Source organism: Erpetoichthys calabaricus, chromosome 5 (assembly GCF_900747795.2).
Source record: "Erpetoichthys calabaricus chromosome 5, fErpCal1.3, whole genome shotgun sequence".
Taxonomy (NCBI): domain Eukaryota; kingdom Metazoa; phylum Chordata; class Cladistia; order Polypteriformes; family Polypteridae; genus Erpetoichthys; species Erpetoichthys calabaricus.
Genome location: NC_041398.2, coordinates 227,451,352 through 227,469,504, shown reverse-complemented (window position 1 = coordinate 227,469,504; position 18,153 = coordinate 227,451,352). Strand labels below are relative to the sequence as shown.

The 18,153-nt window shown below is 45.3% G+C and overlaps 1 protein-coding gene across 5 annotated transcripts in view; it reads right to left on the bottom strand.

The window, feature by feature from the left end:
• Positions 1–18,153, bottom strand: part of plpp1a (phospholipid phosphatase 1a) — a 195,066-nt gene that overhangs the window by 2,378 nt on the left and 174,535 nt on the right. For 3 of the 5 annotated variants that reach the window (XM_028802612.2, XM_028802613.2, XM_051928040.1), the window contains exons 5-6: positions 5,395–5,571; positions 2,633–2,768 (exon numbers count right to left, since the gene is read on the bottom strand). In XM_028802612.2, coding sequence (XP_028658445.1) covers positions 2,633–2,768; positions 5,395–5,571 — 313 coding nt within the window. The remainder of the gene's footprint in view (positions 1–2,632; positions 2,769–5,394; positions 5,572–18,153) is intronic. The other 2 variants (XM_028802614.2, XM_028802615.2) reach the window with 1 other exon arrangement.

Genomic DNA, 18,153 nt, shown 5'->3' with positions numbered 1-18,153 from the left:
ATGCATTTGGAGTTGATCAGAAACAGACTGTGATCACATTTAACACGAGGCGAGATGCAAATGTGTTTTCTATCCGCATACACCAATCAAATAAGCAGAAAAGACAAAAAGAATTGTGTAGGCCGGTGGCATCAGTCCTGTAAGTGGCAGAACAGTGGCTAGCCCCGACACCAGTACAGCTTTAAAAGTGAGTGCCAAGCAGCCATCTCCTTACTTAGACTGGCACTTCATTAACATCATGCTAGAACACTAAAGCTCTTGATGTCAATATGGCATATCCTCCTCTTCTCACCGTCACCTGCTCCTTCCACTTGTTTGATTCGCTTGCGTGCTTTTTACTAATTTGTAGTTTGATTTGGGCATGAGGACAGTAGCCCCTCCTGGCCTGACTTGCCCTGCAATGAACCTCTGAGGACAACAGACGAGCTCTTGAGAAAATGACCTTCACCACTGCATTCAGCTGAAGAAGCGCATTCTTTGGCAGTCAAGCCCAATTACGATTAGCATATAAAGAACTGATTGAACAAAGGCACTTGGCAATCAAGCCGCTGAGACCCGCACAGCCAGCCCAGTGTTCACTTGAAAGCCTGGTAGTGGAGCTGCTAGAACTGCAGGTCAGCTTTAAAGTGTCTGGCTGGCTGTGCAAGCAGGAAAAGACAAAGTGCGCCCTTCATTGACCTACACCACAGGAAAGTCTCCAAAGCATTATTCTCACCCTCGTGTTGAACCGACCCCCCCCAGTGAAAAGAGACAGAGGAAAACAAATTGGCACAGGAGGCAGAGGGGCAGCAGGCACACTTGGCACACTTCAATCTTGGGTCAGGAAATGGAGGAATATCAGCAGAATGTGTAGGGTGGTCTGCACCCCTCGTGGCTTTGGATGTTTACATACAGATGTACTTTATGGTGTAGATTGTAACAATTTGAGGACTGTAAAAGAGGCAAAGGTTGATGGGATGGTCAGGAGATGGGTAATGAGACGTGATGGTAGGAATGGTCAGCACAAGGTGTGTTCTTATGTAATTGGATATTTTCAGAACATAAAGTCTTCTCCAAGTGTTAAAAACGTGAACTGGTCTGTTGAGATTCCAGCTCTACTTCCGGGGACACAGTGATGACATCCTTGTGCTCGTTGCTTAGGAGAATGGCTTTGACTTTCAGAAGGTGGACATACGATTGTCCAAGACCCTACTGAGACAGCATAAGCCAATCGTACTGAGCGATGGCCTTCCCTTAGCTGTTTTTATTGTATCTGTGGTTAGTTACTGTATATCCTTTCTTTATTATCATAATTCCTAGCTTTAAAATCTCTGTTGTAGGTAATAAGCAGAAGTGTATCGTATCAAGTGTGGCTACAACTCTAAACTTGTCACAAGTTGTAGGGTGTTGTGTGCAGAAAATGTGGGGGCTGAGCGAGAGCTCGGCTGGTGTCACTAGGAAGCGCTCCCCTCGCAGTGTTCAGAAGCAGCCAGTGCAAGGCTGACACGGTAAAGAAATCTCTTGTGAGCCACAGGACAGACCACTAGCAGTTCACCACCATCCAATTCTGCAAACTGAAATGCTTTGTGGTGCGACTCCACAGCAGATACCGAGCTCAGACCAGAGTTTAAAGCCAATGAGTTGGATGGACAATGCATAAGAGCCAAAGTGAAGTCGAATCTCTAACAAGTAAGAACAACAGTTGAGGCCCTCACTGTAAAGGACATTGGGAGCTCTGGACTCCACAAACAGCAGAGAGGCTCATGGACCTGTGGAGCCAACATGAATGTCTTTTCATTGTCTCAGCTTGGAGTGGTGAAGAGAGGAAAAAAAAAAAAAGATACTCCACGTTGATTAACTAAAAAATGTTTATCTCATTATACACAATAGGAAATCTGGGATCAGATGAAGGAGTCGCGTAATCAGTCCTCCCCTATAATTACTGGTCGTGTACTCTGACAGATCCACAAACTGCTGTCATTGCACATCACTTCTGCCTTGGAGTCGTGGGCTGTGATGTTGGCCTCTAGCGGACTCTTGAAGGTGAAGTGCAACAGGCTGCCATAATCGTCTCAAAAGAGCAGCAGCATGAGGAAGTGCCAGGGCAGACAGGACCCAACTCCATATGGTACACTTCAGAAGTGGCTCACCAGAGAGAGAGAAGATGGTGGACCAGAGGAAATGCTTTCATTTCCCCATCCTGATAAAGTAACCTGGAGGAATGTTGATGAAAGGAAGAAGGAAACAAAAATGTTACTGGGCACAAGGACTCCAGCACCTGCATTTCCACTGCCACGTTTTTGTAATACACAAGTCTACTGTTAACTGGCAAATAGAGAAAGTGCCAATGTCCTTATGGAAGGAGAAAGATGGCCCGTTGTTCAGACAGAATACCTGACTTGAATTTTGCCCCCTGGCTTGTCCTGTGACACATTCAGATTTTAATGACTTCTGTCAATTTTGCCTAAACTCACTCTGCCCTTGAATGACAGGGTGAAGGGCACACAAATGAGAATAATGCATACGGAGAGAGGGGTAGGGGGGGTGGTGGCGGCACCTAGCATGTCCACCAATGGTAACCAGCCGACTTCCGCTCAGCTGCTAAAATCCTTTGCCAAGCCACCGTGCGTATTCAAGTATAACACCATATTACCTTTTTGTTCCTCTCTTTCCTGATTCTCCAATCTCAAGTTTTCGTCTCCAGTGTCACTCGCCACTGACGGGCAGGCTGTGAACCTGTAGCGACCAGCGGCTGCCCCACGAGAACTGTCCGCGTTCAACACCTGCATCTGCCAGCACAGAGTCTCCGTTAGCAGCTCGATGGCAGACATGTCTCACAGTTGAGTGCCTCCCTGCCTGAAGGCTTACCTGCTTCTCCTCCCCTTAGTGTCGAGGCCGATGGGTCATGAGTGAATCGAGCAGCACACTCAAAGGGTCTTTCCTGCTGAACAGGGGGCATCTGTGGTTATCTCTGGGATCCCAGTGACTTTCTAGCAGCACCAGATTCGTGTTAATCTGTGTCCTGCTCAAATGTGTCGGACCTCTTTGACAAAGTCAAGGGCCACCAGTCACTACTTAGTCAAAATGGTGTGTTTACTGCAGTTGTCTGTGTAATAAATACTAAGATTCACTTCCAACACTGCTGAATTGGGGTGTCAAGCACCCCGAGTGGCCATAGTCTTCAGTAATGACAGAATGGTTTAATGATGACACTTACGTAGCATTTGGCAACAGCCACATGAATTTAATAGAAGAAAAGAAAAAAACAAGAAATAGAAAAGTCTAAGGATTGGCTGGGCAGGAGAGACCGAATGATTTGGAAAAAGTGCCGAATGGGAAGGGCAGAGATGGTACAAGGGATTGGGATCAGAGCAGCAAGGAAGCAAAAGCCGTTATCTGATGTTACTTTGGGAAAAATCGGGTGAACAGAACAGACTGCATGCCCGCCTGAAGGGCCAGTCCTCATCCGAATTACTCTAATGGTCTCATCGGCCACAAGTTTGCAGCGGCGAGTGTTGTGCGGACTAACATGTCTGAGCAGTCTACAAGTCGCTGTGCCCAGGTGTGATGACCACACTCAGAGAGACCCCTTTGTGGCTGCAGGACCCTGTGATGTCATTCAGGGCCGGTGGCTGCAGGTGTGGAGAGCCTTGGCACAGAACGGTCATGTGCACTGAAGCACCAGGACTAAAACTTTGGCTTACTAAATAGAGTTATGAATACATGCAAAGGCAGATATGAATGCTAAAAGAGTAATATGACTTCACTACCAAAAGAGTTTACTATTTTTAAATTTGCAAATACTACTTGTATTGCGTGCGTATTTAACCAGCTAGTATCTAAATGAACTCTGAACTGTAAAGAATAAACAGCGGTTGAGCCCAACAGCAGGCACATTTATTTAATCAGGACCCTTTCCCCACCTTGTCAAGATGGTTGGTCCTTTGATTACATTGAGTTTTGCTAGAATTAACACGTGGTCTCGAATCGCAGTACATAAAATGCAGCACACTTCCTATGTTTTTTAGTTACGATGCACAAACTTTGGATGTGAATTAAACTGCAGTATGCCATTGCACTGCTTTGAAAACTGACACAAAAATTGAGGGCCACAGTGAAAAGCAATCGATCATTTGATTGATTTAAATTTAGACCTGATAAAACTGTGCCAAACTAAAAGGCACCACATGCATATGCATTGCATTTCAATGTAGTTACCTTATATTGTAATCCACCTTAATAAATGGCTGACCCCCAAAAGGTTATGCAAAAACACAATTTCTCCTTGGGGTTTAACAATGTATATTAAAAAAAAAAAACAAAAACCAAGTGTCTGTCTGGTTGCTAGGTCTCTGCTATCCAACAGGTGGCGCATCACAAACCACCAAATGGTATTAACAGACACCTGGCCATCCTGCACTGCACGCGTCACCGTTGAGGTCTGCGCTGCGGCACAGCTAATATGGAATGAATAACAGACTGTGTCTGATCTCATAAAATAACTGTCTGATTTATGCTTACCATTTATCTTTGCTTCATTTTTTAAAGGTTTTTTTCATGCTTGTTGTATGTGAGTATTGCATTCTTGTCGTGATAAGTGTGGGCATGAAGTGTTTAAATGTAGCATTCATATTGTTCACGTGGCTGTTATATTAAGTTGTACATACTGACCAGGAGGGCAGCATCAGCCCATTCAAAAAGCAATTCCCACGTCAGTATGATACCGAGTAGTTCCACTTAATAAGCACAGCATCGACCTTAAGATGGCATATGTACACTCGATGTATTCATCAGATGTCAAGTGCCAGGCTGCCATGGCGTATTAAACATGTGGTCCTTGATCTCTTTTGCTTGCTTGGATCCATTTTGTGCTCTGTGTGAGAAAGCTGCTGAGACTCACATTGTGGCCGAAGCGCCACGACAGAAGCTCTCCTTTTGTTATTCTGCCATTGTTAAAGATAACCAACAGAGAGAGTTGATCTGTCTGATGCCTCCCGGAAGAAGAAGAAGGGCTAATTTAGGTCTTTGGTCCAGAGGGATCAAATTGAAATATCATATACAAATAAGCTGAGTGTTTAAGATTAATAAAGTTTTCTAAGGTATAATTGTCATTTTCAAACAGGCCTGCTTTTTAATAGTCTCCCTAGAAAAACCCCCTAATACAGGACTGCAGCAAGTTCTCACATTTGGCACATCGAAGATCAAAGCTGACAGTGTCCAGTGGCTCTGCAGTGCATGCTGGGACACCATACCACATATGAGAACTTCACTTACTGCAGTCCAAACTGGATCTGCTTAGCCTCCCTCAAGATGCGCCCACTGTCCACGACTACGTATGCTCGATGGCAAGCCCTCCTCTGCTAAAGGTGACAATTCATTTTGGTTGTTACGTGTCAGTAAGAAGCAGGTACTTACAATCAATATGGCCACCACCGCCCCCTGGATGAGGCCGGTCAGCACATCACTCCAGTGATGCTTGTAGTCCGAGACACGGGACAGGCCTACGTAGACGGAAGCTGCGATTAAGAAAAACTGGATTGTGGGACGCAGCAGTCTTGCCCACTCTTCTACCAGTCTTGCTTGAATATAAAGCTGAAAGAGAAGAAAAAGAAAATGCCAAGGTAAGCCCATCATAAAGTGACCAACTTGATTATGAGGAAGAAAGATGGCGCGCCTTGAAGATGCTCCTCTGCCTTGACACTTTCTTTCCATTGTTTCTGCTCATTTCTAATGTGATCAAGATGGAGGCTGTGAGCAGACCTGTTTTAGCTGAACTTGCTACTCCTAGTCCAGTGCATATCATGGCTTTTGTGCTCTCGATGACATCTTATGCTTCTTTAAATCTTTTTTTAGGACGGTTGGGCCATGTAGGATGGCACTGTTAATGGGTGCATTTTGGATAGACAACCATCCAAACAGTCACTAGAGAGGAGTTTGTGGTGAGAAGACAAGTAGCTAATGACCAGTAGTCATGGGGGACCAGACGTGATATCCAAACAATCCACCACTGACAGGGCTACGGCCTCGGGGCTTCTTCCCAAAACTCACACCCCGATTCCTTCAGTCCGTGCACTTGAAATGGCCGCCGGGGTTTCAGTGGGACAGCAAATGAGACTGAACAGAAGACTTGGCGCTGAGAGAAAATCAAAAGTTAAAATTGCTGTTATCAGTTCTGTAGCAGAAAGTAACTTAAGCTTAATAATGAATTTGCACCTTGCAATGAGTGTAGCAACAGAAGAGGCCGACACACACACGTTGACCTCCACTGTGTCTGCTTAACTCCACGTGTTTGAGAGGTCACCCCGTCTGCTATATCTTTGACATTTTGACTATCACTGTATGACCTAACAGCAGCAAATAAGAGTTTAATTAGGAATTGTGGGCTACAGATAGACGACGTGTTAACAAGCTGCGACTATTCTGGCACGCTGTGTTTACATTTAAATTTACGGTGATTTTGAACGTGTGGTCGGAAGGTGAACGGTGTGCTGCCGCACTTACGACTCTACTCAAAGTTATTAGGCGTGTTTACTATGCCTGTGTGTTCTGAAATCTCTTAACTGCAAGCCCTTTTGATGGAGTGAGATGCACCATTTACATCAAACGGCGTATTCTGCAATTGGTATTTTCATGAACAGCTGCCAGCACTGACGCCAACACTGCTGTCATAATTGGACAGCAGAGAGCACACACAGCACCTGCGCCGTCGGGTTGTTCACGTTTACCACTCGTCCATTGATGTCTTCAAATGCCAATGTATAAGCTGATGCCACAGAACATTTTCTTCCCTTGCATCAGGTTATGATTATTATTTAAACGTGTAAAGTGTTCTCGGCACACGTGACGCACGTTTATATGTCTAATAGGGCTTTCAGGAGACTTTTCGCTGTAAACGAAAGCTTGCTGCCTGTCAGATCAGGTTAACGGGAGCACCTCAGTGTAGCGGTGGTGATAGTGAACGGGAGAACTCGGAGCTCAGCCGGCATTGGATTGGTGAGCCCTCCAATTGTCCCCACCCACTTGTAAGCACAATCCCCTCATGGTCGTCTCTAGCCGTTTATATTAGACGTCAGGCATCGGCAAGACTAAGTGACCATTAACTCGCTAAAAGTGACGTGCTTTGTGTACTCTCATTTCTTTTTAAAGTGACGTAACACAATACTTACTTCATAGAACAGGGGTGGGCAAAGTCATTCCTGGAGGGCCGCAGTGGCCGCGGGTTTTTGTTTCAACCCAGTTGCTTAATTAGAAAACAATCCTTGTCAATAATTACATATCATGGCTTGTTAGTGCTTTAACTCTGCTATGTCAAGTCATTCTCATATCCTAGATTTTTTTTTTTTTCCATTCTAAGGATATCATCCAAATACTTTGAAGTTTAAAATGGATGGGTAATTCTCAGTCCTTCACTTTTTTCTCTTCTCTTTCCTTCCAAGTATTTAATTAAACCAAATAGTGCACGATAAATACACACAGGTGTAAAGGGTAACAAGCAAAATGGTTAACTGCTGGTTTCTTTTGTCATTTGCATCTAATTGCTAATAAGGAGCAATTAAAAACCGAGAATGCAGCTGTTTAAGACTTAAATAAGCAATAAGGGTTCAAAATCTTAATGAGGGAGATAACTAAAATGAAGCAGAAGTGTTTCTAGAGCAATAAGTGCTTCTTATTAAGCAATTGGGTTGGAGCAAAAACCTGCAGCCACTGCGCCCCTCCAGGAATGACTTTGCCCACCCCTGTCATAGAAGATATAGACGTGTTACTGCATTACTATCAAAATTTATTCCAAACACTCCAAAAAAAACTTTTACTGTGTTATATTTCACAGAAGTATTGCATTTCTTCTGTGTGCTCCAGCCGTCTGGTGACAACTTACAGGGACGAAGTTAAGCACAGTCAAGTCAACAGAGCTGAACAAAACTTCAAAGTATACATCGAGTCCGGCAAAGAGTTTAATCAGCCCAGTTTAGTGTCACAGAGAGCCAAAGATTATCACAGCACCGCTGGTGAAAGGCAAGAAGCGAATGTGGCGGGTGGAGCGGCGGTACTTTGCAGGGCTCGATCACACAGCCAATCAGGAAAGAGTTGCAGTCTGCAAGCCAATAAGAGAAGCCTATAAAGAAGGTGGCACTTTTTAGTTTTCATCCAGCTGTTTGCTATCGATATGTTCAAGCGGCGCAATCAGGGGATGCAGCGGCTACCACAGATAATCAGGGGAATGGATGTTATTAACGTCGCAGCACATGGAGGGCTAACAGGAGCAAATGATCAAACGTGGCTGAGTTTCTGGTCACTTTAATGAAGGGTCATAAATGGGCGTAGGATTTCATAACAAGTACCAGCCAGTGAAGTGTGCAGTTTTTTCATACAAATGACATCTTATAATAAGTAACTATAGCATATGTTTTGTTTTTTTTGTTATACATAAGGTTACTTTTAAACCTTAACGCTCCCCACCATTGCCAGTGACCATCTGAACACGCATGGGGCGCCAAGCAATTCAAAATGACAGGAATCAGAGCGGGCTGCCGTTCTATGGACTTGGGTTCAAATTGTCCCTCCGTCCATGTGGGTTCAAAGGCGCTACATAAAATAAAAATTGATTTGAACTTTTAATCCAGAGGCGTGTTTTTCCCCCAGTTTTACGGGCAGCTGCCAGGGGGCTTGTTTTTAGTAAAGACTCTGCTTTTCCTGCCAGTGCCCGTTTTTTGTTGAACTGATTAGAAACAGACGCTCGTCTTCAGCTGTCCTGCTTGGTTTTCTGTGGGTATTTTTTTTTTTGGGTATTTTTGCCCTTTTCTTTCCCTTTTTGTTCTGAGGTCCCAAATTTGTTCAAGGCAACAAAGCAATTCTCTGCAAATCTCAAGTGTTTGCATATGTAGCAGTGAAGCATTAATTTCTGCTGATTAATATTTTCAATATGTATGAAAAACAAAACAAAGGCAAGCTTACGCAATGAGTTTGTTTTTGGGGGGGTAGTTGAATCAGATGGACACAATGAGCTTGGTGGGCAGATGTTTCATTTGGACACTGCAAGTGGCACATCCGTTTGTGAAGATGGCCAATCCTGACGTGCCGTGCTGTGCTCACAGGGTTTGACACGGACAGCTTGTTGCTGTTCAGCCATTTCACTCAACAAACAGTGCAAGGCTTCAGGGGTCAGCTTTGGACTGTGGGGTGGGGGTTGTGTGCCTCTTTATGTCTCCACATAAGACCCCCCCTCCGCCCCGAACCCCACCATTTGGGTTCTGTGAATAAGACTGAAGAGGATGTTGGGCTGAATGGTCTGCTGTTGCGTTCTCACATCCATGCTTACCTGCCCCATGATGTGTGCGGTGATGACTTTCTATTTTTAATGTGCCAGAACTTCATTTGAACAAATCAGAACAAGTCCAGTGGGTCGAGACGGTGACTTCAGAATGAGTTCATCGAGAACACGGGGACACCGTTGGAAACTCGTTAAGGGGAAATTTCACGCCAACATTAGGACGTTTTTCTTTACACAAAGAATGATAGACACTTGGAATAAGCTACCAAGTAGTGTGGCAGACAGTAAGACTTTAGGGGCTTTCAAAACTCGACTTGATGTCATTTTAGAAGAATTAAGTGGACAGGACGCAGAGGTTTGTTGGGCTGAATGGCCCGCTCTCGTCTCAACTTTTCTAATGTCCTAAAATCCAAAGACTTCTACAGCAGTGTGCTGTTATTAGACAGTTTAGTGACAAAACCTATTGGCCAATCAGAGTGAAGAAAAAAACGGGGCATGAATGGGATTGGTCGGTGGCTTTTGTTTCTGTGGCAAGTGAAGCTCATCCACACACTGCAGCCACCTCAGGAGGACCTGAGTGGGCACAGGCGACACCTTCATACACTTGCACTGGGACTCGTATCCTTAGCCTGTGTGGGATCAGAGACGGGCATCTGACACAGGGACTGCCAGATTAGGGGGCCAGGACCCCTGCGTCTGCCTAACTACATGTGAACTCCACTTTGATTTGAGGGCTTGTGTGTGTAAATGTGCAGGCCCACCTCATGCCCATGTGGGTCCAGTGTACCCAGTCATGTACTGCTCTGCGTTGAGCCCGGCACGGCCCTGGGGGGAGAACTTGGGTGGGAAGTAAAGTCAGATTGGGGTGCCACTCAAGCTGACCAGTATGTCTTCAGGATGAAAATGGAGGGGCAGCTGAGAGCAATTGTGAACAAAGCACCCCGGTGCCATCTGGGACTGAAAGGCTGGAGTCATTCCAGGGGCCGGGGGGGTACTGCGTCCCGCTGATTTAACATTGCAGGCTAACCTCACTTTTCTTATTTATTTTCAAGTGCAAAACTGGAAAGAGGGTCATTTTTTTTAATGATAAATTGTTTCAGCTGTGCCATTTCCATGGGATTGCAGTGTACGGCCGCACTTCCCCTCCGCTGCTAATCCTCCAGATGTGCTCAAGCTGTGCTGGCCCGCGATGCAGGGTGGCAAGATGCCATTTTTGTGGTTTTACATTTGCATGATCAAAGTGCTGCTATCTCTTTAAAAATTCATTTAGTCAGGCGAGTGCAACAAGACACACCACCGAGGACACGGTAAACCGCTGCCCCCCATCACACTGGTGTGATCTGAGAAGTAAAGGAAGGTGTTTAGCATTCTGACCCCCCTACGACTTTCCCAGATTCACCAGTGACGCGGAGAGAGCAGATTGTTATGTCCATCTGGCACGAGTCTGGTGGCAGCAGACCTTCATTAGTTGTAGGATGGGAAGGAGCTGAGATGGCACCGTCATGTGTGACCGATGCGGACACCACAGTGGACATTCTGCACTTGGGCTCTGGTGGCTGAGACTGTCCCTGCTGCTAACCATCCTGGGAGTTCCAGTCACTCCGATGGTTGATGGTGTCACGCTAATGACAAAGATAAGCATCTTGACTATCTGACCACCATCGTGCTGTGATAGGTTGTTGTATGCCAAGTCCAACCTGGCCCCTTTAAGATACCAGCTGCTCTACATCTCACTGAAGACACACACTTTGCCTCTTAGCCCCTAACAGTGACGATTGTCATCAATCGTCAGTGATGGCCCGAGTGAAGTAGCCCACTCTTTCTTGAGCACATACTCCTAGTCCAAGTGCTGCCCATGTTTAGGCCGGACTACCACATGACACCAAAGCTTCAAGATTGTGGTTTGATACCCCATCCATGTAGGGCTCACGTCATGTTCTTCTCCTGTCTGCTCCCCTGTACACTTCTTCCGGGTTCAGTCCCTCCAGACTGCTGCCCTGTATGCTGACTAGCAGTTGGGTCAAAGTAGTGCGCCTTCCTTGGATGTCCGGTGATATCACTGTTGTGTGCTGCTCCTCAGCTTTGACTCCAAGATGGAGGGACAACCTGTCCTCCATAAGTAGCAATGCTAAAATTTGAGTTGGTCAAGAAGGCCCATCCCTCAAGAGACAGTATAACGCGCTAGCGAGACCACATCTGGAAGACTGTGTGCAATTCTGGTCACCTCGGTACAGGAAAGACAGAGCAGCACTTGACGCTGTGCAGAGGAGAGCAATCAAGAGCATCCCAGGACTTGAGGACACGTCCTACTGTGACAGACTCGGCGAACTAAACCTGCTAAATCACAAGCAGAGGAGACTACATGGGGACCTAATACAGGTATTTAAAGTCCTCAATGACATCGGTGAAGAAGATACAGCAACATTCTTTCAGTTTAATGGTGAATCGTGTAGTTGAGGACACCATCCTGCACTGAGGAGTGTGGCACATGAGTTGGATGTGTAAGAATATGACAATACCACCACGTCTACTGCTACTACTACTACTACAGTGGTCTTTGTAAAACAAATCACAGGTAACCACTGACATGAACACTTAACACATTCAAATGTCAAACCAGAACATCAAAAAAATGACAAACGAGAGGTGACCATTCAGTCTGGCAAGTCCATCTCTTTAGCTGACTGCTAAGCTCTCCCAATATCTCCATGCAGATTCTTCTTGAAGGTCGTCGAGGTTTCTTTTTCAGCTCCCTGTCTCAACAACTCTTTGCGTAAAGAAGAGCTTCCTGGCTTCAGTCTTAAATGCGCGTTTTTAATTTCCATGGACGTCTCAAGTATGTGGTTCACCTTTAAGATGAAAGAATATGGCTGGATCTTCTTCTCAACACCTTTGGTGATTTTGAAGACCTGGATTAGGTCCCCATATGGCCTGCTCTACGCGACACTAAACAGGTTTAATTCTCTGAGTCGGACAGAGTATGACATGTCCTCAAGTCCTGGGATGTTCCTGGTCGCTGTCCTCTGCACAGCTTCAAGTGCTGCTGTGTCTTTCTTGTAGTGTGGTGACCAGAACTGCACAAAGCCCTCCATGTGTGGTCTCACTAGTGTATTATATAGTATGAGTATAACGTTCCTTGACTTAAACTCAACAGTTTTTATGTTATAACCTAACATTTCATTTGCTTCTGCACATTGCTTAGTCAATGAAAATGTGTCAACATAAACCCCTAAATCCTCCTCAGAGGTCTCTTCCTGTGTGCCAGTGTTGTATTTGTAACTGATGTCCCTTTGGCCCACGTGTAGCACTTTGCACTTTTCTACATTCAACTGCACTTTCCAGGTGTCTGTCCAGTTCTGAAGGTCTTTTTGAATTCTTTTTGCTGCTTCCTCAGTGTCTGCCATTCCTCCAGTTTTAGTGTCATTTGTGAATGTCACAAGTTTGCTACCTACACTGTTGCTCTTTCTGATTTCCGTTAATGACACAGTAACGGTCCAAGGACGGACCCCAAGGGACTCCACTGATGACCCCATTTTCTTCTCATCTGCGCTCCTGCCAGACTGAGACGTAGGACGTACGGATGTGTAGGTTACCTCTGACGTCAAAGGCTTTTGGAAATTCAGTTGATTCAAGGTGGACGTGTTTGGAAAGTGGGAGAAATTTATCATAGATCCCTGAAGCTGTGACATAGCAGCGTTAGCCACTGTACCACCATGTTGGCCCCAGATATCTAACACCCAGTAAGCACAAGGCTGGAACCAAACCGAAACCAGGATGTGACAAGAGTACAGCTGAGAAGAGATTGGGGTCATCAGTGGAGCCTCTCAGGGGTCTTGTTCTTATTCATATTAATGACATTGATTCTGGTTAATTTAGTAAACTTGTGAGATTTGTGGATGACACAAACAGCCGGCAGCCATACCACCTGCACTTCAGCTGAAGCTAAGCCTGTTCAGGAGTGGCCAGTTCTTGGATGAGCTTAGTCTGCTGCTTGGAAGAGGTGTTGGTGAGGCCAGTGGGGGGCGCTTACCCTGTGGTCTGAGTGTGGATCCCAATGTCCCATCGCAGTGACGGGGAGACTGTGCTGTAAAAACTGGTGACGTCTTTCACGGAGGTTCTGACTCTCTGTGGTCATTAAAGGTCCCTGGGCATCTTCTGAAAAGAGCAGGGTGTATCCTGATGTCCTGGTGAAACTGCCCACCACAGTCTTATCCATTCTGGCCCCCTAATTATCTCCACTCTCTAACTGGCTAACCATTTCTCTCACCCCTTCTCCTAATTGCTAATGTGTGATGAGCATTCTGGTGCAATAACGGCTGCCATCTCATGATTCAGGCGGGTGCTACACACTGGTGGAGGTTCAAGTGGCTCCCTTTGTCTATGTAAAGTGCTTTGAGTAGTGAGAAGAGTGTTATATAAATGAAATAAATTATAATAATGAGGAACAGCACGAATGGATGTGGGAGAGAACAGGAGGAGAACAAGCAGACTCCACACCTCACTGGAGGCCTGACAACTCTGCGCTGCTCTCTCGGACTTTACAAAGATGAACTTCATTAAGAAATGGCAGAGCAGCACCACAGAAAGCCTGTGAGATCACATCGGTGGCCCAGAGTCAACTGAGGCTGACCTAAGGAGACCCTCCACACTGTGTTTGACTCCACCAGCAATGATCTCAAATAAGCCAAATGCGTTTCAAATCCTCCTTTCGTCATTTTCATTTTTCACGGCTTTAGGGGTCCTCCTGGAATGTGGACCCTCACTCAGCGCACTGCGCTTCTGGCCCTCATCTCCTTTGACGTGGCAGTGCGAGCTGAAGAGCCGTCACAAACCTTATCCGACTAGTGAGGGGAAAGAAAATGTGTGCGTCCTTTGAGATCACAATGTTCAAGCTAGTTTTTTTTTGGGGGGGGGGCTTAGGAAAAAAAAACAAACAAAAACAACAGCCCACCAAGTGAAGTGTGAGCTGTTTGACGTTTTCACTCTCAGAAGAACAAAACAACAATTTCATGCTTGTAACCTGATCTTGTTATTCTTCTCAGTCAGCATGTTTAGAAGATGAGAGACGCTTGGTGCTGGCGTGTGAGTGACACTTGGAGAGAAGAATTAGCGCCCGGCTCAGAGCCCCCTATGAAATGCTTCTTGGAGTCCCCATTGAACCGAGAGGCGTCTGAAATTCTCCTTCCGGCCTCTCTCTTGTTAACACTTTCCAGACTGGCACAACGCAGGGCTACAGAAGGCACGTTTAACCCTTGAGCTCCCCGGAGCAGCACACGGCATGCGTAGCAGGAGCTGGGCAGCAAGTGAATGACGTGTGAAAAAGAAATGAAAAATCAGTCATTTCAAGCAGTAAGGGCCGCTAGCAACACAAGTGATTTATTTTTAAATCATTTTAATAATACCCTGATTAGAAAAAAGTGTCAGTTTCTGTCAAAAAACGGGACACTTTTGACTTGTAGTGTAGGTGGGCATCTCCCATACTGTGCCCCACTATGCGGGTACAGTGGCATGCAAAAGTATTCACTCCCCTTGAAAGTCATCATAAATTTCCAGCATGACTAAAGATTTGTTCACATATTTATTCATTAAAATTGTCAATATGAACTCTTAGGCTGTGACAATATATTTCCAAATTCAAACTAAACTCTCTATAAATATTTAACTGAAGAAGAAAAACTCCAAAGTTCTTGTCTGCCCAAGTATCCAACCCCTACACATTCATACTTTGTGAAGAACCCTTTTGTTGCAATAACATCCTTCATTCTGTTGGGTATGAAAGTTTGTCCCTGTTTTGCACATTGTTCAGGAGCGACTCTTCCTCATTCTTCTTGGCAGAATTTATATGGATCCTCATCGAGGTTGATGAGATGGGGCTTCAGGACAGCAGTTTTGAAATACTGCCACAGATTCTTAGTTGAGTTATGATCAGGGCTTTGACTTGGCCATTCCAAAACATTCACCTTCCTGTTTTTCAGACATTCCAGTGTCGCTTTGCTGTTATGTTTAGGGCCATTGTCATGCTGAAAGATAAATCATCTCCAGAGCCGTAGGTTCACAGCAGACTGGAATAAGTTCTCCTGCAATATTGTGCAGTATTTGTGTCCATCCATCATTCCTTCAGCTCAGTGTTCCCAGTCCTAGCACATGAAAAGAATCCCCATAGCATGACTACCACCACCATATTTCACTGTAGGTATGGTGTTTGAGGCATGGGCAGTACTAGTTTTATGCCATATATACCTATTTGAAGTCTGGCCAAAAAGTTCTATTTCGATCTTATCTGACCATTAAACCTTCTCCCACATCTTAACTGGGCCTTTCTCATTCTCTGTAGCAAATGACAAATGTGCCTTTATGTGGACCTTCTGAACGAATTACTTCCTTCTTGCTACCCTCCGGTCGAGGCCTGTTTTATGGACAGCTCTTGGCATTGTTGGCCCAAGCACTCTCACTCTAATTTCAGCCAAACAGCATTGTAGACGTCCAAGTGTGACAGTTGGATTTTCAGTCGCCTCTCTCTTCAGTCAAAGTCTTGCTGTGATGTTTAGCTGTTGAGGGATGGCCTGTTCTAGTAAGGATCTGGGTTCCGAGATGAACGTTCCACTTTCTTATATGGATCCAACAATGCTTAACGAGACATTCAAACTTGTCATTTTCTGTCTTATGCATTTCAATGACTTTGATTCTCACATCAGCAGAATGTTCCTTTGTCTTCATTTTTGCAGAGATGGTCCAACAAAGACTATGGCCCTTACAAAAGGGGGCTTCTTATACCCAGACAGATATAAAGGACTCACAAGAAGTACTTACTTATGGTCAAATGACTGTCCCCATCGTGTCTTTTGTGATTACATTATCATATGTGTAAACCTGGAGCTACTGAAGCACAGAGATTTAAATACTTATGCAAACACTAACTTTTGTGTTCTTCTTCTTCAGTTAAATAGCTACAGAAAATGGTTTATTTTGATTTTGGAAACGTATTGATACAGCAGAAGAGTTCACATTAAAAATACTGAATGGATAAATGTGTACAAATCTTTAGCCCTGATGACTTTGAAGGAGACTGAATGGATTTGCATGCCGGCCGGCCGGCTGGGAGACGTGCAGCGCACTAAAGGGCAGCACAAGGCACAAGTCCGGCCTGACTGACTCCACACCGCACAGCGAGGGTCCAGGCGGAGGACCAACACTGACGGCACACTGGTGACTGCAAGGCTCCATTTTCAGATGCCAGTGTCCTGAAGGCCGACTCCCTTTCCTTATCCTTAATTACTTAAGATTCATTGGTTATTAGAGAGACCTTTTTAAATGCATTGGCATCGCTGAAACCTGATGTTTTGTTCACTTGGCTCAAAGCTCCTGACATTCCTATAGTTCAGTGTTGGGGACAAAATGAAGCAACTTTCTCAAGAAATCTGCCAATTGTGCTGAAAGGTTATTCAATACGACAGACTTGATTTTTAATTATTTTTAATTTTAATTATTTTAATAAATATGCAAACCTGTCACGTGGGTGTGCATGGGAGACAGTTTAAGGGCTTTGGTGCTGGTAATTCTCTGCCAGTCCAGGGGTTGGCGCTGTGTGATAGGAGCCTCTCTCTTCCTCCTTCTGCAGCAGGGCAGACTGACCGCTCTCCTCCTCCAATGTCACTTCCAGGGTTCCACCCACCTGGACCCGCCTGTCCCTGCCCATACACGTCATAGCCGGAGGAGCCGCCGTCTTAGTCAGTCACCGGAGAGGACTCCAGTCTGAGGAGTTTGACGTGCATTTTCATTTGATTTTGTTTTTCATTATTTATTTAATTATACAGGGTTTGCCACAAGGTGCCCCAATGCATTGACGTTGCCTTGGTTGTCTCGTCTTGTCTTATGATGTTTTCACTTTGTCATTGTAGGTTATTGAGAGTCAACAGCCAAACTATCCGTTTAAAAATTAAATCTGCAACACAATAAAGTGTGTGGAATGTGCCAGGGGTCTCAGCACTTTCTGAATCTGCTGTACGGGGGTCATCTTCTCACATTTTAAAGACCTGCATTTTAGGTGTGAGCAGAAGTGCAGCCTTGTGCCCAGCGCTGCAGGGAGAGGCTCCAGCAATCAAACCGTCCATGAAATGGATTAAGCAGGCCTAGGAACGTCATGCTAAATGGGCCCTAGAGAAGTGACGGTGCTCTGGGATGGACTGATGTCTGTGGCACTTGACAATGTCGGGTTTGAGAACAGTCTTTGCCACTGAAGACTCTGGTATTGGCTTACAAGAGCTCAGTGAATGGATGACATCTGATCTAGGGTGATAGGTGATACTCCTCAGACATTATTTATTACCTGCCTGAGATCAAAACCCGGTAATTACAGCACCCTGAGTGAATGCCACTAAAACCGTAATAAATTCATGAGCCTGTCTAAGGCCGCGATTCTTAAAGTGTGTACCGTGGAGTGTTACTGGAGTGTTACTGGAGCTCCACAAGCTCTCAGCCATAAAGCTTGGCATCATATGTAGCTACTGGAAAAATGAACGGCCTGAACTGAATGCCACACTGATCTGCGCTCGCCCAGGCCACAAAGCTTTGTCCTGACTCTCTGTGGTTATAAAACATCCCTGGGCATCTTTCTTAAAGAGCAGAGTAGAGTAGATCTCAAAGTCCTAGCTAGATTGCCCACCATGGCCTGGTCATTGTGCCCCCCTTCTAACTGGCCATCTCTCTCACCACTTCACTACCTAACAGCTAATGTGTGGCGACTGTACTGCCGCAAAAATGGCTGCCATCACATCATCCTGGAGGATGCTGCACATTAGTGGTGGCTGAAGTGGCTCCCCACTCACTAAAAAGCGAAAAGTGCTAAATAAATGTAAAACATTACTATTATTATTAATATTAAAGTTGTAGACTTTTAAATGGGTAAG